At 39.3% G+C, this 21101-nt stretch overlaps 1 protein-coding gene across 2 annotated transcripts in view; it reads left to right on the forward strand.

Annotated features, from left to right (window-relative positions):
- Positions 1-11247: 11247 nt before the first annotated feature.
- MOB4 (MOB family member 4, phocein) overlaps positions 11248-21101 on the forward strand; it is a 33970-nt gene continuing 24116 nt past the window's right edge. Inside the window, exons 1-2 of one of the 2 annotated variants that reach the window (XM_081581511.1) lie at positions 11248-11334; positions 16050-16112. In XM_081581511.1, the coding sequence (XP_081437637.1) occupies positions 11275-11334; positions 16050-16112 (123 nt within the window). In that variant the 5' untranslated portion in view covers positions 11248-11274. The remainder of the gene's footprint in view (positions 11335-16049; positions 16113-21101) is intronic. The other variant, XM_081581512.1, reaches the window with a different exon arrangement.

The following is a 21101-nucleotide window of genomic DNA, read 5'->3' on the forward strand; positions in this document are numbered from 1 at the left end:
GGCTGGGTACCTTGTGTATTCCAGGCTAGGCACTGAGTGACAGAATAGCTAACACGAGCATTTTCTAGGTACTAGCTACTGTTGTAGGTACTTGTCATATACCACATGGCTTAATCTTTCAAGAGCATATGAGTCAAGTACTATCAGTCACATCTTGCATGTAAGGAAGGTGAGGCACAAAGGGGGTTAAGTAATAACAGGACACTGTAGCAAGTGGTAAAGCCTGTTTGGGACATAAGTAGTATACATACATTCACATGCTGTCTAAACCGTTATGGCCTCTGCTACTTTGTCAGCCTGTTCTAAGCACTTGGTATACATTATTTCAGTGCTGGTGATAACTGGAAAAAGGGAAGGAGTACCTAAAAGTGTCTGACAATTAGGTTATCTAGTATACAGTTTATTGATTTTAACAAATAGGAAACAGAGAACTGGACAAATAGCTTGATTTAGGAGCCAGGAGAGTTAAGATTTGAACCCAAACAATCCTACACTGGACTTGATTACCAACTCCTAATCTTGACTGCCTCTCAGCTACCAGCTATTTTTGCCTTGCAGTCAAATTTGTTTTCTAGTTTTGGTTGCTTATAAGCTAGTCTATGATAATGTCTTTTAAAAGCTGTATTCCATATTTGTCTTGTGGAATCAAAGTCTAGATTAAATCTTAAGTGATAACGGAATAATGACCTCAACTTTTGATAATATCCCCATCAATAAGGTAGTATGTTTGTGTATTTATGTTATGTTGTTAGTGACATTTTGCTGTATAAGGCTTTTGTCATATTTAGGTTAAAAAAAAAAAGAATGCCTATTTTTACAGAACCCAAATGGGCCATCAGTTTGCTACTGTGTGCCAGGCACAGCTAATGTGCACAGCATGTTGTAACCCTGTAAGCACAGATTTGTTTTATCAATGAGAGAACTCACGAGGAAATGAAACTTACTCAAGGCCATGTGGTTGGTAAACTGTCATTAGGGATCCAGTCCAAGGTCGATGACTTTCCCATCATGATGGTTTCCCAGGACCCAAGCAAACAAGTACATTTTGAGATCTAAGATGAGTTTACAAACATTTATCTTCGGAATTACTTGCTATCTTAGAATTTCAAGGCTCTGTCCATAACCTAAATCAGAAGGATGGGAGGATTTTTTGTCAGGGAAGTTGTCCTTGTCTAGCAGAACTGCTAAAGAATCACTTTATAGATTGTGAGATTATCATAAACATTAATAGGGAAAAGAATTTTGGCATGAGAAATTTGGGCCAAAAATCTGGGTATTGGGGATGTGGACCCATGTGTTTTAGAGAGGTATGTTGTCATTTACTTTTTGTTCAACAGGAAAATAGTAAGGAGGAAGGTAAAAATCGGTAAAATTCTGACTGGAATTTTAATAATGGCCTTACCATTTTTGAGCTCTTGCCAGGCATTGTTCTAGTGACTTAACATAAAATCCTACTTACCTGTGTAATTATAGCAATACTGTTTGATGTTCTTTGCCTCACAGGTGAAGGATGCAGATAGGTAGAGGAACCTGCTCAAGGTAACATAAATTTTAAGTCATAGGTTGGAACTGAACTCAGCCTTGTCTGACTTCAAAGTCTGCATTTCACTATTCTACACAAAAATTTTTTTGAAAAATTGAGAAAATTACCAGGGTGCTATTCTGCTGTGGAAGTTGTTAGCATAATCAAGATTATGATTTTTTTCCTCTATTGCTCCATAAACTATGCTTTACAGAAAGTTCTTATTTTTTAAAATTGACATTATAAAATAGGTACTTTTTCATTTTTTTATTGTAGTAAGAGTACTTAGTATGACATACACCTTAACAGATTTTTAAGTGTATAATATTGAATAAACGAAACTTTATGCCCACTGATTAAAAACTCCCCATTTTCCCCTCCCCCTAGTCCCTGGCAACCACCTTTCTATTCTCTGCTTCTATAGCTATTTTAGATACTTCATGTATGTGGAATACAGTATTTTGTCCTTCTATGATTGGCTTATTTGACTTAGCTTATTGTCCTCAATGTTCATTCCGTGTTGTTAAATATTTAAGGCTGAATAATAGTTCTATTGTATACAATACCACCTTTTCTCCATTCATACAATAGATGGACATTGAGGCTTCCACAGCTTGGCTATTGTAAACAGTGCTACAATTCAGATGAGAGTGCTAATACATCTCTTTGAGATTCTGATTTCCGTTCTTTCAGAAAAATACTCAGAAGTGGGGTTTCTGAATAGAACTATGGTAGTTCTATTTGTAACTTTTTGAAGATCCTCCAAACTGTTTGCCATAGTGGGCACACCATTCTGGTTTACCACCAATAAGGTTTTAGGGGTGTGAATTTGTTACATTTGTTTCCTAATTTGATTGCAGTTTTTGTTGCTGGTTAAATCTCATTCTTCTAGTACATTTTTTTTTTTTTGGAAATGTAAGTAATTCATTGATACATTTAGTGTTCAGTATATGTGTCTGACTTTTTTTTAACCAATGGTTAAGTTTACTGGGGGGGCTTCCCTGGTGGCTCAGAGGGTAAAGCATCTGCCTACAATGCAGGAGACCCGGGTTTGATCCCTGGGTCAGGAAAATCCCCTGGAGAAGGAAATGGCAACCCACTCCAGTACTCTTGGCTGGAAAATCCCATGGACTGAGAAGCCTGGTAGACTACAGTCCATGGGGTCACAAAGAGTCAGACACGACTGAGTGACGTTACTTATTGGATTACCCAGTCTTCCACACCACCACTTCCCTGCCCCCAAATTTGAGATGTCACCTTTATCATACATTAAATTTTTAAATATATTCCTGGATTTTATAGTCTGATCCATTGATCTCTCTATCCCATCACAGTGTTTTCAATATAAACATATATTTGTTTGATACCTGATAAGACAGTTCCTCCCTGTACTGTCAACAGTGCACTTACCTGGCGGTGAGCATTTTTAAGCTTCTGGGTAAGGGCTGCCAGATTGCTCTCCAGCATGATACCAGGTCATGCCTCATCAAGCAAGTTAACTGCTGTTTCCTCTGCACCCACACCAAAATGGGCTTTAGAACTTTTTATTTATGTGAAGTCTATTTAAATGTCTTTTTTTTTTTTTTTCCCTTTAGCATTCTATATGAGAGAGCTCAATCAAACCTAGACTCTGGATCCTGTGTAGCTTACATGGTAGTTATGTGATATTTGACAAATCATCTCAACCTCTCTGGGTTTAAGAATTAACTGTAAAAAAAAAAAAAAGGGCACTAGATGTTCCTTAACATTTTGAGTCAAGCCTGATATTTTTTTTCCTTAAACTTTAATTGTATTAACATTTGAAACTAGATAATGTGTGGGCTTCCCAGGTGTCTCAGTGGTAAAGAATCTGCCTGCCAATGCAGGAGACGCGGGTTTGATCCCTGAGTGGGAGAGATCCCCTGGAGAAGAAAATGACAACCCACTCCAGTATTCTTGCTGAGATAATCTCATGGACAGAGGAGCCTGGAGGGCTACAGCCCAGGGGTCACAAGAGTCAGACAGGACTGAAGTGACTGGCCATGTATTCATGCAACGTGTATGTAGGTAAAAATTCAAAAGGATGTACACTGAAAAGAGTCCTTCCCATGCCTGTGCCCTAGCCACCTAGTTCCATCCCTGGAGGCACTGGTGTTACAGTTTATATTCTTTCTTTCAGGAGTGTTTTATGTATACATATGTATTTGTGTGTGTATACATATGTATCTTGTGCATATGAAATATATATATATTTTTCAAAAGTAAAATATTCCGTACACACCAATTGGCACCTTGCTTTTTATTTTATTTTTTTTGTATTAACAAGTTTGTCTTTGGAATTAATCTATAAAGTACGTATAAAAGTGTCATTCTCCTTATAGCTGTATGATGTTTATATGGATGAACCAAAACTTAAGCGTTTCCTATTGATTGATATTTACATTCTAAACTTAGGCTATTAGAAACACTTCTGAAATAAATAAAATTTTGCATAGATTTTATATCTCTTAAGATAAACTGCTGGGCATGAAATTGCTATGTTAAAGGGTCATTGTTACTTAGTTGCTAAGTTGTATCTGACTCTTTTGCCACCCATGAACTACATAGCCTGCCAGGTTCCTCTATCCATGGGATTTTCTAGGCAAGAATACTGGAGTGGGTTGTCATTTACTTCTCCAGGGGATCTTCCTGATGCAGTTATTGAACCTGCATCTTCTGCACTGGCAGGCAGACTCTTTACTATTGAGCCTCCTGGGAAGCCCATGTCAACAGTTATGTGAACCTTAATCATATATGCACACATATACATACAAACATCTTCAAGTTGCCCTTCAGAGAAGTTCTACTGATTAATAATCTTACCAGCAGTGTATGAGATTGCTGATTTCCTCCCACTCTCAATAATATAGGATGTTATGAAGTTTTTATTTTTCCAAATAAATCATTTTAATTTATCTTTATGGATAAGGGCAAGGATCTCATGTGTTTACGAGCCATCTCTATTTTCTTTCCTGTTAACTGACTGTTCCTATTGACTTAATATCTGCTGCCCACTTTCCTACTGGGTAACTGGCCTTTTATGATTTGATATCCTTACCATTCAGGGAAATTGGTTCTTTGTGATAGGTGTTTTCCTCCAGTTTATAATTTGACTTTGATTTTTTTTTATGCTTTGAATTTGCAGGAAGTCATTTTGGTATAGCTGAATAAATAAATTTTTCCATTATAGCTTCTAGTTATTATTTCAAACTCTGAAAGGTCTCCAATAGAAGGTTCTTCCATAGTTTCTTTAGGTATTTTTATGGTTTTTGTATTTTTTCAATCTTATCTGGAGATTTTCCTGTTATAAGAGATAAGGAATGGATCCAAACCCTCTTTCTTCTTACAAGTTAAGCCTAGTTCTTTAAGACGTTAGAATTTAGCCAAACTCTTACAAAACACTTTTCAGTCTCATTTCGCCTAGATATTTGACTTAGAAAAAACATCAGTGGGTACTTACTTATCTGACTTATTATTTCAAAAGACCACTTTGTTACAGTATTTTTAAGTCATTCATTAAAAAAATTTTTTTTAATTTTATTTGGCTGTACTGGATCTTAGTTGCAAGTGCAAACTCTCAGTTGTGTCATGATGGATCTAGTTCCCTGACCAGGGATCAAACCCAGGCCCCCAGCATTGAGAATGCACTCTAAGCCACTGGACCACTAGGGAACTCGCCATTCATTTTTTTGAACATGTGTCAGGACTGTCTTAGGCACTAGAGATACGGGGATGAATAAAATCAGTTCAGTTCAGTCGCTCAGTCATGTCCAACTCTGCAACCCCATGGACTGCAGCATGCCAGGCTTCCCTGTCCATCCCCAGCTCCTGGAGCTTACTCAACCTCACGTCCATTGAGTCGGTGATGCTATCCAACCATCTCATCTTCTGTTCTCCCTTTCTCTTTCTGCCTTCAACCTTCCCAGTATCAGGGTCTTTTCAAATGAGTCAGTTCTTCACCTCAAATGACCAAAGTATTGGAGTTTCAGCATCAGTCCTTGCAATGAATATTCAGGACTGATTTCTTTTAGGATGGACTGGCTGGATCTCCTTGCAGGCCAAGGGACTCCCAAGAGTATTCTCTAACACCACAGTTCAAAAGCATCAATTCTTCAGCGCTCAGCTTTCTTTATAGTCCAACTGTCACATCCATACATGACTACTGGAAAAACCATAGCTTTGACTAGACGGACCTTTGTTGACAAAGTAATGTCTCTGCTTTTTAATATGCTGCCTAGGTTGGTCATAGCTTTTCTTCCAAGGAGCAAGCGTCTTTTAATTTCATGGCTGCAGTCACCGTCTGCAGTGGAGCCCCCCCAAATGAAGTCTGTCACTATTTCCACTGTTTCCCCATCGAATTGCCTTGAAGTGATGGGACCAGATGCCATGATCTTAGTTTTCTGAATGTTGAGCTTTAAGCCAACTTTTCACTCTCCTCTTTCACTTTCATCAAGAGGCTCTTTAGTTCTTCGCTTTCTGCTATAAGCATGGTGTCATCTGCATATCTGAGGTTATTGATATTTCTCCCTGCAATCTTGATTCCAGCTTGTGCTTCATCCAGCCCAACGTTTCTCATGATGTACTCTGCATATAAGTTAAATAAGCAGGGTGACAATATACAGCCTTGACGTACTCCTTTTCCTATTTGGAACTAGTCTGTTGTTCCATGTCCAGTTCTAACTGTTGCTTCCTGACCTGCATACAGATTTCTCAAGAGGCAGGACAGGTGGTCTGGTATTCCCATCTCTTTAAGAATTTTCCAGAGTTTGTTGTGAATAAAATGGGCAAAAGTAAACAACTAAATTAATAGCATAATTTTAGAAACTGGTGTCATCTAGAAAATAAAGGTAGAAAATGCCCCTAACTTCATGAAAGACATTAGGTGCCCTATTGAAAAAAAGGAAATAATTGTCTGTTGTGACTTATCTCTTCTGATCGTGTCTTCCCTTCCTAAAGATTCAGGAACTACTGTATTAGTTATCTATTGCTGCTTAACAAACCATCCCAAACTTAGTGGCTTAAAACAACAATATCTCACACAGTATCTGTACATCAGAAATTTGGGATCTGCTTATCCCAAATTTTATGAGGCTACCATCAGTCAAAGGTTTGACTGGATCTGTGTTATAATGGTTACTCTTGCTGGCAAGTTGATGCTTATTTTTGGGGGGAGCTTCAGTGGATCCCTTGTGGGCAACTTGAGGATCCTCACACATGACAGCGTCTTGGCTAACCCAAGTGAGGTGAGCTGAGAGAGCAAGGCCAAAGCCACAATGTCTTTTATGGCCTAACATCAGGAGTCACACAACATCATTATCGAAGTGTCCTATTTTGATGAAACAGATCCACCCTATTCAGTGTGTGAGAGAACCAAAGGTGTTCTTCATTTGGTTCTCTCTCACACTGAGGAGATGATAATCACTGGGGGACATCTTGGCAACTGGCTACCACAATCACTAATTGGTCAAATATTCTAGAGATAAAAATGAAGTGCTGTGGGAGCGGAATATCTCACTCATTTGTAGTTCAAAACTGTCTTAAGTTTGAACTTTATAAATTCAAAAAATTTTGTCTATAACAACTTTTATAAAGAGGAATTAATTTTCAAATATGTTAAAAATGTACAAAACTACATATACAACTACTTTTTGTTCAGCTGTGAACATACATGTCCATACTTCACTGCTGCTTCAATTTTCCTTGGCCTGGAATGAAATTGTCTCTATGAAATCCCCTCGATAAATGCTACTTCATGGCACATTTCAAGTACTTCATGCATCGGTCAGTGCATCAGCTTTGCTCTTAGGCTGGCTTCCTTCAAGTCAAGAGGGTTGATGGAGTCCCAGACTTGACAAGGTTCAGTGGCACAAAAAAGGGACCATCTCTTTTACTGTCTCCTCAAGAGCAAGAAAACCTTTCCCCAAAGTGCTCCATCAGGTATCTTTTCATATCTCCTTAGGCATATGGAGTCATATGCTCACCCTTTAAACATTGGCTTAGGCTAATAAGGATTTATCCCTCAGCTATAGATGGGTTTACTGTCGGGAACCTCGATAGGCATTACTGACAAAATGGAGGCACGGCCCCAACCCCCTCTCCTCATCCCGCAGGCACGGTCCTGGGATGAAGGAGTTAGGTCTTGTGATTCTGACTTGTCCTTTCCTTCCTCTGGTTGAGTTGGCTGGAAAGAATGTTATAATCCATAAAGTTAACTATTGACATTTGTTCAAGGATCTTTACAAAGAATGTTCCAGGATGAGCACATAGGCTGCAACCTGAGACCATGGGAAACACTGTTATCTGAAACCTGCCTGTAAGGGGAATGTTTATGGCAAAAGAAGTTTGCTGAGTTTAGGGGTTAGGAATAATTAAGAATAGTTAGCAACTAAAAGTTTAAGGTATGTTGTAGTGTTGGCATAGTTTACTATAGCTTATGGAAACTAGGTATTTTAGAGATACTAATAGCTAAAAGCCTTTTTAGGAGATGATGAGCTTCAGTTACTAGGGGATAACAGGGTTTAAAGAGATAAGAAATAAACTTGAGGAATGTGATATACAGCCCAGAGACAAACTTGAGTTACAATGTCATCACTAGGACACTTAAGAGGGAACTCTGAAGGACAACAATGATTTATGGAGACAGTAAATATGGGTGAGGGGAAACTGAAGATGTCATACCTCTGACCTAATGCTTTTATAAAAGTATAAAAGAAAACCTGATGCTTAAAATAAACATGCAGCCCAGTGCTTTGAGCGAGAGACTGCATCATTTTTCTCCGCCGACGCCGTCCATCCTGAGGGAACCCCTGGACCAGCTGGAGCAGGACTCTGGCAGTTTACCTTTTCCTGCTCAAACTGGCAGAGATGGATACCGAGCAAGAGTAAAGTCTCTGCAAAAAGCATGTGTCAAGGAGTGTGGATAGCAAATAGGCAACCATCAAGCAAAGACATTTTGTCTGTAGTATAGTAATTTACGTATCCTCCTTTCCTATTCATTTTTAAACTTATTGAAGAAAGGAGCTTATACATCTTATTCATGGTTCTCAGCTCTTGCTCAGTGCCTAAACACAATGGGCATTCACTATTTTACTTGGATTTTAAAACTCCCCAAGGAGGATTTCATATTGGATAGATGGTTTTGAAATTACTTATGATTCTTTGGATTTATGGATTATTTTCTTCTAAAACTTTTGAGAGACTTTAATTAATTAATTTTTGCTGCACTGGGTCTTCATTGCTGCAGATGGGCTTTCTCTAGTTGCAGAGAGCTTCTAGTTGCGAGCTTCCCACTGCAGTGGCTTCTCCTATTGCAAAGCACAGGCTCAAGGGTGCCCGAGCGTCAGCAGTTTCGGCTGATGTGCTGTAGAGCACAGGCTCAGTATTTGTGCTCCACGGGCTTGTTTGCTTCATGGCATGTGAGATCTTCTGAGACCATGGATTAAACCCATGTTCCCTGCATTGCAAGGTGGATTCTTAACCACTGGACCACCAGGGAAGCCCCCAAAAGATCATGAGGCAGAAGGAAAGAACTGCTGTGCACTGGTCTCATTACCACAAACACACACACACACACCCTTTTATTTGATAAACTGTTCAAAGTCTTACGGTCAACAAGAAAGAGAATTTAGATTTCTTGAATCTCAGTCCAGAGTTATTTTCATTTGTCCATCTTGCCTTTAAAAAAAAACTACTTCTTTAACCAAAATATTCAAGTAACCCATTTTTACATGTTACTGTTATTACTGATCATGCTCTTTTCTTTTTTCCTTCCCCCCACTCCCTAAATTAATTGTGGTTATAGAATTATTGTTGTTTGGAGGTCTGCAGACCTCCAATCTGCAGACTGACAGATTAAATGTCAGATTAAAATGTCAAGGTTATGAGCTAGAAACATTTCAACCATAAAGACCAAGGTTCTTCCTGTAAACAAGGCCAGAATTGACATCACAATGTAACATAATTAGACTTTTCAAAGAGATGAATATGTATTTTGTTCCTGAATTTAACACCTACTTACTCCCTTTTTCTTTTGTTCTTTTCAGATGGGTTGAAACAGTATTTAAGTATTACTAACTCTGGACTTAAGAGACATTAAGATGAGCCCCTTCAACTATAGGTAACTGATATTTACAGCTTGGGGACTACCGCACAATACGGGAAATTATAATTGAATCCTTGGAGTAAGGGAGGTGAGGTTGTCCACAGACCTAAGAATCTGCTCTCTACAGATCCACCCATATCTCTCTTAGGGTGTCAACATTTAGGTGCTGCTTGTCTTAGATTCTCACTGTATTTATTAAGAGAACTGGTGATTTGCACGGCTGTCTCCATTGCTAGACTCTAATCAACTTACCGTTAAGGATGGGGCCTTTTTATACTTTTATCTCAGTGCCAAACACACAGTGGGGCCTAATAAACACTTGTTGGATGAATAAATGTTTTGCACTTATAAGTTAGTGATGGAATTGTCCTTTCTCTTGAAAAGTTACCCGTCTCTACATCTTCCAGAAAGAAGAAATCTTTATTTAAAGGCAAACAGACTTCCCATATTAAATGCTTCTGAACGAAATTCCCAGTCATTACAGTTATTCAGCTTTGCACTCATTTTAACCACCTTCTCATCCACTCCTGGCTTCCATCTTTGGAGATTCTGTTACATGTCTCAGCATTCTTAATACACCTTTAGGTGTACTTGATGGGATATCTGATGCTTTCCTCTCTTGGAAATTACCCTACTATATGCACTGTTTACTCATTTAACTGTCTTCCCATCTGATAACCTAAGGCCTCCCTCATCCCAGATCAAACATTTTAAGATTTCCAAGCAGGAACCAAAAAAAAGTTTGCCAATACGTCTATGATTCCATGACTTAAGAGAAAACTTAAAACTTGCAACAAATGAAAACTGAAATTCTGGTTACAACACCCACTGTCAATGAAGGGGCATTATTTTCTCCTCCTGCTTCTGACTTGCAAAAGGATAATTTTTGCCCAAGCTAATTTTGTCTGCTTAACACACAATATCCGATGTCCCCTCTACCCCAGATAACTGGCATCTGGGTCTCTTATCCACACAAATTCGTCATTGAAAGATCCTTGGCTTTGAAGTTAGCGGATGGCGGAAATATCGTTTTACACTCTACCCCTGAGTCTGATTTGGAACTGGTCGATTTCATGCAGGGTCTGTGTAATTTTCCAAGACTGCTGACCTGTTTTTCACTTTGCACATCTAGGCGGATTTCGGGACAGACTTACGCTTCTCTAGGTATTTGCTTGCACAACCGACAACTGAAACGGTCGCCATTGTGCAAGCTCCGTCCTTCCAGTGTTAACTAACGTAAGCCCAAGGAGATGCACAACGCGTTACGCCGAATTTGCACATTCCCAGTTGGGGATGGTGGCTCTCTGCGCTGGCTGGCGGAATTCCCTTTGGAGCCACTCTAGTCCTTGGCAGCCGGGTCTCTCCCATCATCCACTTCGCCGCCTGTGAGTCGCCGGCTGTTCCTTCTCTCGCCCCCCTCCCTCCGCCAGCTGGCCCTTTCAGGGACTCCTCCGGTTCCTCCCACCCTGCCCCGCGCGGGCTACGGCTGTGCCGTCAGCAGTCGCCCCTCCCCGGCGCCCGGGACAGGAACGCCGCTCCGCCGCGGCCAGGAACGCCGCTCCGCCCCGCCCCACGCGCAGGCTGCCGGCCCCTACATCCGGGTACCGACTCCAGCCGCCCAGACTCTGGCACTATGGTCATGGCGGAGGGGACGGCTGTGCTGAGGCGGAACAGGCCGGGTACCAAGGCTCAGGTACTATCTCTGCACCTTTGAGGGAGGGAGAGGGGGCTCTTGGTGCCGAGCAGAGTCGCACTTTGAAGCTGGATACCTTTGAGAGAAGGATGCGCCTGGGCGACCGGCGGACTGGCGGGGGCACTGGTGCCCGGCCTGCTCTTCCGGAGCCTCACCCCCTCGGTTTGGCTGAGGCGGCGGCGGCCCGCGAGGCCTGTGGAGCTCCGACTGGAGGGTGGGAGTGAGAGGCGCGTGGGGGCGGCCGAGACCGGGGCTGGAAAGCCTAAGCAGCGACTGCTTGTTTTCGCCTTTTGCCTGATCTCCAGTGACCAGTGTCTTTGAGGGGCGCGGCCGGCCAGGTGGAGACCCCTGAGGTTCCGTCAGGATCGGGGCTTCTAGGGTGGGAGGGGTGTAAACAGCCTACCTCATCCTGGCTTCCAGTTCCTATCTGGCTTGTGACCTGCCCGACTCCTGACATCCAGCTTGTCTAGCCGGATCCGGGAGTCGATAATTTACTCTATCCTTCTCCTCCTGCTGTTTGCTTTTGACCACTTCTCGCTCTAGCTGTTCTCTGGTCCAGCAAGTTTTCATCATCAGGCTGGGACTTGTTAGATGTCATTCCCTGTGAATTTCTTTGTTACTGTGTGTGAAGCATAAGGAAGGAACTGATTATAATTTTTATCAACTTTTAGTAGGGCAGTACTTGGGGTGAGTTGGTCTTTGTGTCAGTATTGATTCTTGGGATTTGCAAAAGACGGGGTGCTCTTCACATTCTTAAAAAAAAATCAAATAGGATAGTTAGACCTCATCTGATTAACCTGCCAGGTGAAATGGTTTGCCAATTGGGTACATGCTCCCAAATCAGAAGAGATGTTATAATGTGATTTTGAAGAAAAAGAGTTAAGTGTATGTGTGGGGTGGCGAGCGGGGTAGGGGAGCAGATGCAACCATGGAGCTACTACCTTATGCCAGAGAATAGATTTTTTAATACCTTGCACAGAATTTGGGAAAGGATGTTCTTTCAAAGGGAACTTTTAGATCCAGGCACCTTCCCAGATCCATGTTACAGATAAGGAAACTGAAGCCCAGAAATTAGACTGCTTTTGCTAAAGGTTACAGTCTCCATATTCGCTTCATACTTAGTTCACTAGTGACCTTTTCTTTTTCACAAATTGCTTCTAGTACTGAATTTTAGAGAGTTCAGTTTGAAAGCCTTTTGTTTTTATAGAGTCGTGTTTTATTGTGTAAGTTTTATTGGCAATTTTATGGTCATCCTACTTGGAATTTGTATATTATTCATGGTTTTTACTCTTTCCAAAATTTCTTTTTTTATAAATGATCTTTTCTCAGATGCTTTTAATTCTTATTCTGTGGAAACATTATTTCTGATTCTTTTAAATGATCAACTTTTATATTTTTGTATTTAGAAGTGAATTTTTTGTACTCACATAAGAATCATCGATTTTTTACTGATTCAAAAGTTCTTAATTTTGAAAGGTTAAAGAATCATAGATTTTAACTCAGTATTGTAACACACCTATTTGCTATGTTATGAGTAAGTCACATATAGAAAGCTCCTTTGCTTTTTTCCACATAGTCATAGATCAAAATTGTTAAATAAAATGTAATAGAAAAGGTTAGGATTTTTAAAAAAGGACTACTTAAGCAGCATTCTGCCTATCCTTTGTATATCACACTGATTTCCTTCAGTGAAATGGGTCTACTCTAAAATGATATATTTAGAATTAGAGTAGATAGAGTATCTTTCTACTTTTTTTTTTAATTGGTTAAGCTGGATTTTTGGCTCCTCTAAGTGTTTTAAGTATGAGGGAAACATTTAATTCCCAATTAACTTTTTACATCTTTTCTGTGTATTACTATATGTGTTTTCTAATATTTTAAAAACAGAATACAAACTATTTTTGATTTTTTTAAAAATGAAAAATTTACAAAGCGTATTAATAGAAACATTTTTCACTACAAATCAGGAAGAATTTTAAAACTACTTTCTAATAATATGTAGATGATGTCTAGGAAGAGACATCCTAAAACAATTTCCAGAAAGTTGTTTTATTTCTTGACTTTTAAAATAAATTTAGTTCATTTTCATTCAGAATAGGCGACTATTAAAAAAGAAAAGATATAAAATGTTTAAGAGACTTAAATGGTATACCATACCCATCACGTACTTTCAGAACTAAGACATTACTAATATAGTTAAATCCTTCTGTATCACATTCTTCTGTCTTCTACCCACTCCTAGTCAGTAATGGTGATTATCATTCCTTTTTTTTTTCTTTAAACTTTTTAGTGTTAGATGCATTATATTTATAAATATGTTTTGCAATTAAACTTTTATTAATGTGGTATCAAACACTGTATTCTTCAGTTTGCTCCAATTTTGAGAGACTTACCCATGTTGACTGATGCAGGTTTATAGATTTTTGGTTTACTACTACCTTTTCCCAGACATTTATTGAGTACCTACAATGTTTCAGGCATTAAGCACCTACAGAAGATATATAGGTAAACTGCTGAAAAAGCCATCACGTGGAAAGAGTCTTAACACTTTGGTGAATGTCTGTGAACTGCGCTATCTATAGAGAAGTTCAGAACCAGTACAAGGTGATACATAAAAATATTCCCCTTAAAAGAAGATTGTTTGAACTTTCCTGGTAGTCCAGTGGTTAAGAATCTGGCTGCCGGGCTTCCCTGGTGGCTCAATGGTAAAGAGTCCACTTGCTAATAATGGAGGAGACACAGATTCCATCCCAGATTCAGGAGAATCCCACATGCTTAAGAGCAACTAAGCCCACGTGCCGTAACTATGGAACCTGTGTGCTAGAGGCCCAGGATCTGCAACTCCTGAGCCCACCTGTGGCAGCCCATGCTCCCTAGAGCCCGTGCTCTGCAACAAGAGAAGCCACAGTAGTAGGAAGCCTGCAGACTGTAACTAGAGAGTAGCCCCCGCTCTCTGCAATTAGAAAAAGCCTGAGTGCAGCAATGAAGACCCAGCACAACCAAAAAATAAATAAATAAAATTTTAAAAAAGAAGGTGGTTCTTTTTAAATGATTCGTTTTTGATGGTGCTCACATTTTGATTTAGAAATTTTTAAAACATCATTTGCAATTAGAATTGTAATTTATAATATCTGTCTTAAATAATACTTAATGGAGTAGTAAATGCTGCTTATTCTAGCTATTCTCTTTGGGTAAAAACTGATGAAGTTTTTTACTGCCTGGATAGTTTTTTTCATTAGAACTTCTGGAAAAATAGTTAACCACCACAAACAAAATTGTGCTGGACTTATCAATTAATAACATATGAAAGGCTTATGAGAGCCATATTTGAGGGATCTGTGGTTGAGATATCCGCTGGATCATTGAAGAAGCGGGAGAGTTCCAGAAGAACATCTATTTCTGCTTTATTGACTATGCCAAAGCCTTTGACTGTGTGGATCACAATAAACTGTGAAGAATTCTGAAAGAGATGGGCATACCAGACCATCTGACCTGTCTCTTGAGAAACCTGTATGCAGGTCAGGAAGCAACAGTTAGAACTGGACATGGAACAACAGACTGGTTCCAAATAGGAAAAGGAGTACGTCAAGGCTGTATATTGTCACCCTGCTTATTTAACTTCTATGCAGAGTACATCATGAGAAACACTGGGCTGGAAGAAACACAAGCTGGAATCAAGATTGCCGGGAGAAATATCAATAACCTCAGATATGCGGATGACACCACCCTTATGGCAGAAAGTGAAGAAGAACTAAAGAGCCTCTTGATGAAGGTGAAAGAGGAGAGTGAAAAAGTTGGCTTAAAGCTCAACGTTCAGAAAACTAAGATCATGGCATCTGGTCCCATCACTTCATGGGAAATAGATGCGGAAACAGTGTCAGACTTTATTTTTTGGGGCTCCAAAATCACTGCTGATGGTGATTGCAGCCAGGAAATTAAAAGACGCTTACTCCTTGGAAGGAAGGTTATGGCCAACCTAGATAGCGTATTTAAAAGCAGAGACATTACTTTGCCAACAAAAGTCTGTCTAGTCAAGGCTATGGTTTTTCCAGTGGTCATGTATGGATGTGAGAGTTGGACCATGAAGAAAGCTGAGCGCCGAAGAATTGATGCTTTTGAACTGTGGTGTTGGAGAAGACTCTTGAGAGTCCCTTGGACTGCAAGGAGATCCAATCAATCCATCCTAAAAGAGATCAATCCTGGGTGTTCATTGGAAGGTCTGATGTTGAAGCTGAAACTCGAATACTTTGGCCACCTCATGCGAAGGGTTGACTCATTGGAGAAGACCCTAATGCTGGGTAGGATTGGGGGCGGGAGGAGAAGGGGACGACAGAGGATGAGATGGTTGGATGGCATCACCAACTCGATGGACATGGGTTTGGGTGGACTCCGGGAGTTGGTGATGGAGAGAGAGGCCTGGCGTGCTGCGATTCATGGGGTCGCAAAGAGTCGGACACGACTGAGCGACTGAACTGAACTGAACTGTGGTTGAGAAAACTAACTTAGAGTTCAGTTAAATAAAATCTTGCTGTTCATTTAAAACATTGAATAAAATTTCTTTAACTTACTAATAATCGCATTGTTTAAAATATGAGAACTTTTCTTCTCCCCTGATACAACTTTGGATCTTTGTTAAGAATTGAAGTTAATCATAATAGTATTGCATCTTCTTTGTAACTTTGTGTATGCTTTAACCATGGCCTTTTTTCTTATAGGATTTCTATAATTGGCCTGATGAATCCTTTGATGAAATGGATAGTACACTTGCTGTTCAGCAGGTAATAATAATAGTTTCTTTTGCAACTCCAATAACCTAAGCATTTTATCTCCCTTGGCATAGTTAAGTATTCCTATATCTTTTAGCACAAACCAGAATCCATGGAATTATTGGGATGCCTGCTTAAAACTTTCATCAAACCTCATTTTGTTTTAAGATGGCATATTAAACTATCATCAAACTTAAATACATTTTATTATCTATTAATATATACCAAATTAGGGTATAAAATTTGATTTTAGAATGAATTTAATTCACAAATAATTGAATGCTTAAGTGGAGTAATGTAAGTATAAAGAAGTAGCATACTCATTATTCATTTGGTGATTAAACATTAGAGAACATGCTTGGCTTGCGGGATCTTAGTTCCCTGACCAGGGATTTAACCTCTGGCCCTGGAAGTAAGACCACCAAGTCCTAACCACTTGCCAGGGGACTGCCAGGGAATTCCCATAGTTACTACTACTTCTTTTGTCTCCCTCCAATATATTTGAAAGTTTGTTTCCACTACCAAATAGCTCATTAAGACTGTGATTGTTGAGGAGATGATAGCATGTTTGGTTTGAAAAATCCCTCAGGAGATTTTTAAACATTTTTACTGAGAACCATATTGTATATTATGTTGGGGTTTTTTTGTTTTTTTTGTAAAAAATGGTTCTTCCCAAATGAATAAAATCTAGAAACTGGGAGAAAAAAGTTTTCCGTAGCTAATTCTTAAAAATCATGTTAAAGAGTTAATAAAAGGATAACTGAAATTGGCTGTGCTAGTATATTAGTCAAGGCTGTTTGATTTTGATAGATAAATAAAGTAGATAGCTATTTGGATTTATTGTGTTGTTTAAAAATATTGGAAAACAAAATAAAAATACAGTTGAATTCTTTGAGCAGTAAAAATTTGTCAGGGATTTCCCTGGTGATCTAGTGGTTAGGACGCTGTGCTTCCACTACAGAGGGCATGGGTTTGATCCCTAGTCAGGGAACTAAGATGTTGAGAGCCGTGCTGTGAAGCCCCTGCTCCCAAACATTTAATAATCTTAACAGAAACATTAAAAACCTTTAGAATGGATTCAATATAGCATTTAGATACTTAGCACAGGAAATAGAAGAGTACTGATGATTGAATGGCTTTGCTCATTGCCTTTTAAGAATGTATTGTTAAAAAAGAATGTATTGTTCAATGAACAAATATTTAATAGGTTAGTAAAGAGGTAGGCCTTGTGGAGGATTTAGAAATAAAATCTGGAGCTCTGTGCATGGAAATTGGCAAAAATTAAGAGGAAAAATGTACAGATATTTTTCCCTTTAAAAGTAGATTTTGTTCTGATGCTATGCTGAATTTATTAGTCCTAATAACAATTTTTTTGTGAAATCTTTTGGGTTTCTACATAGGAGATTATTTCATTTGCAAATAGCTTGTTCCTTTCCAATCTAGATGCCTTTTATTTCTTTTTCTTGCCTAATTACTCTGGCTGGAATTTCAGATACTATTGTGAATAGAAGTGGCAATAGCAGGCATCCTTATCTTATTTCTGATCTTAATGGAAAGCTTTCAGTCTCTTCCACATTGAGTGTGATGTTTGCTGTGTGTTTTTCATATTTGGCCTTCATTATGTTGAGTGAGTTTCCTCTTACTTGATTTGTTAGTGTTTTTATCATAAAAAGGTGTTGAATTTTGTCAAATGCTTTTTCTGCACCAATTGAGATCATTGTGTTGTTTTTTTTCCCCCCTCCATTCTGTTAACATGGTGTATTGTATTGATCAGTTTTTGTATGTTGAACTATCCTTCCATTCAAGGAATAAATCTCATTTGATTATGATGTATAATCATTTTAATTTCCTGCTGAATTTGCTAGGATTTTTGCATCAGTGTTCACAAGGGATATTGGTTTCTAGTTTTCTTCAGTTCAGTTGCTCAGTCGTGTCTGACTCTCTGCGACCCCATGAATCGCAGCACACCAGGCCTCCCTGTCCATCACCAACTCCCGGAGTCATGTATTGAAAAGGACACTGTCGGTGTCTTCATGGTTCATGTATTGAACCAGGCTGAAGCCTGGCTTGGAGAATTTTGAGCGTTACTTCACTAGCGTGTGAGATGAGTGCAATTGTGCGGTAGTTTGAGCATTCTTTGGCATTGCCTTTCTTTGGGATTGGAATGAAAACTGACCTTTTCCAGTCCTGTGGCCACTGCTGAGTTTTCCAGATTTGCTGGCATACTGAGTGCAGCCCTTTCACAGCATCATCTTTCAGGATTTGAAATAGCTCAACTGGAATTCCATCACCTCCACTAGCTTTGTTCATAGTGATGCTTTCTAAGGCCCACTTGGCTTCACATTCCAGGATGTCTGACTCTAGTTTTCTTAGAGTATCTTAATTTGGCTTTGGTATCAGGAATGCTGCTGTAATGGAGTTAGGAAGTATGCTGTCTTCTTCAATTTTTTTTTGAAAGACTTTGAGGATTGGTGTTAATTCTTTTAATATTTAGTAAAATTCACCAGTAAAGCCACTAGGTCCAGGGCTTTCTTTGGTTGCACAACATTGTGAATACAAGAAAGCCACAGAACCATATAGTTAAAAATGACTTTCCTTTCCACAGTGAATGGTTTTTGACACTCTTGTCAAAAATAATTTAACTTTATGTGGGGGTTTATTTCTAGTTCCTCTGTTCAGTTCCATTAGTCTATTAAGTCTATGCTTATGTCAGTACTAGACTTTTTTTTTTAATGTCAACACCTACTTTAATTACTTAGGCTGCACTGGCTCTTAGTTGCGGCTCACAGGATCTTATTTGCAGTATGCACAATAGTTAGGGCATGAGAACTCTTAGTTGCAGCATGTGGAATCTGGTTCTCTGGTCAGGGATGGAACTTGGTTCCCCTGCATTGGGAGAGCAGAGTCTTAGCCACTGGATCTCTAGGGAAGTCCATTGTTTCGATTACTGTAGCTTTGTAGTAAGTCTTGAAATTGGGAAGTGTGCATCCTTCAATTTATGTTTTCAAGATTCTTTGACTATTTGGTGCCCCTTGGAATTACATACAAATTTGAGAATCAGCTTTTCCATTCTTGCAGAAAGACTTGGAATTCTGATAGAGATTGCACAGAACCTGTAGATTGCTTTAGGTAATATTGATAACAATATTAAGTCTACCTATGGACATAAGATAGCTTTCATTTAGGTCTTCCTTAATTACTTTTAACAATGTTTTGTAATTTTCAGCATGTGAGTATTTAATCTTCTGATTTAAATTAATTCTTCCGTATTCTTTCAAGTACTGTTGTAGATGGAGTTGCTTTTTTTTTCTTCTTATTTTTTATTGAAGTAAATAGTTGATTTACAATGTTCAGGTGTACAGCAAAGTGATTCAGTTATGTATCAGTTCAGTTCAGTCGCTCAGTCGCGTCCGACTCTTTGCGACCCCATGAACCACAGCACGCCAGGCCTCCCTGTCCATCACCAACTCCCAGAGTCCACCCAAACCCATGTCCAGTGAGTCGGTGATGCCATCCAACCATCTCATCCTCTGTCGTCCCCTTCTCCTCCCGCCCTCAATCTTTCCCAGCATCAGGGTCTTTTCCAATGAGTCAGCTCTTTGCATCAGGTGGCCAAAGTATTGGAGTTTCAGCTTCAACATCAGTCCTTCCAGTGAACACCCAGGATTGATCTCCTTTAGGATGGACTGATGGATCTCCTTGCAGTTATATATAGGTGTGGATATATATAGGAGTTGCTTTCTTTCTTTTTTTTTCTTTTAATTTTCTTTATTTTTCTTGTGCTGGGTCTTCTTTGCTGGGTGGGCTTTTTCTCTCGCTGCAGAGAGTGGGGGCTACTCTGTAGTTGCCGTACATGGGCTTCTCACTGCTGTGGCTTCTCTTGCTGTGGAGCATGGGCTTTCAAGGTGTGCGGGCTTCAGTAGTTGCTGCATGAGGGCTGAGTAGTTGTGGTTCAGTTGTTCCACAGCATGTGGAATCTTCCCAGATCAGGGATCAGGCCTGTATCTCCTGCATTGGCAGGTGGATTCTTTACCAGTGAGCCATCTGGGAAGCTCCAGGAGTTGCTTTCTTAATTTTCTTTTTTAATTGTTCATTGATGGTATAGACAACTGATATATATATATATATTTGTTGTTATTGTTTTTGGTTGCTCTGGGTCTTTGTTGCTACATGCAGGCTTTTTCTGAGTTAATAATGCATGCTTGGTAATTGTGGTGCATGGGCTTAGGTGTTCCAAGTCATGTGGAATCTTCCTGGACTGGGGATGGAACCCGTGTCCTCTGCATTGACGGGTGGATTCCTATCCACTATACCACCAGGGAAGTCTGAAACACAACTTATTTTTTGTATTGATCTTGTATTCTGCTACTTCATTGAATTCATTTATTAGCTTTATGAGCTTTCCTGTGGATTCTTTGGGGTTTCTGTATATAGGATCATGTCATCTATGCCTTTTATTTATTTATTTATTTATTTATTTTCTGTTTAATTGTTCTGGTTAGAATTTAAGTACGGTGTTGAATAGCAGTGGTGAAAGCAGGCATTCTTGTCTCATTTCTGTAGTTTTCTTTTTTTTTTTATGGCCTTGTGGGATCTTAGTTCCCTGATCAGGGGTTGAACTCTGTCCCTTGGCAGTGAAAGTGCAGTGTCCTAACCACTGGACTACCTAGGAATTCCCTCATGTTTAATTTTAGAGCAAGGGAAACCTATCAGTTTTTCACCATTGAGTATGACATTGCCTGCGGGTTTTTATAAAAGCCCTTCATCATATTGAGGAACTTCTCTCCTATACCTAATTTTCTGTATTTTTATTATGAAGGATGTTGGATGTTGGATGTCAGATGCCTTTTCTGCATTAATTGAAATGACTGTATGTTTTTTCCCTTTTAATATTAATGTAGTGTATTATATTGGTTAATTTTTTTTTTAGTGTTGAACTACCTTTCATTCCTTGCAGCTTTCTTTTGATTTGTTTGTATGGTGTATTTTTTTCCATCCTTT

The sequence above is a fragment of the Giraffa tippelskirchi genome, chromosome 3 (assembly GCF_054371585.1).
Source record: "Giraffa tippelskirchi isolate mGirTip1 chromosome 3, T2T-mGirTip1v1.2.pri, whole genome shotgun sequence".
Classification (NCBI taxonomy): Eukaryota; Metazoa; Chordata; class Mammalia; order Artiodactyla; family Giraffidae; genus Giraffa; species Giraffa tippelskirchi.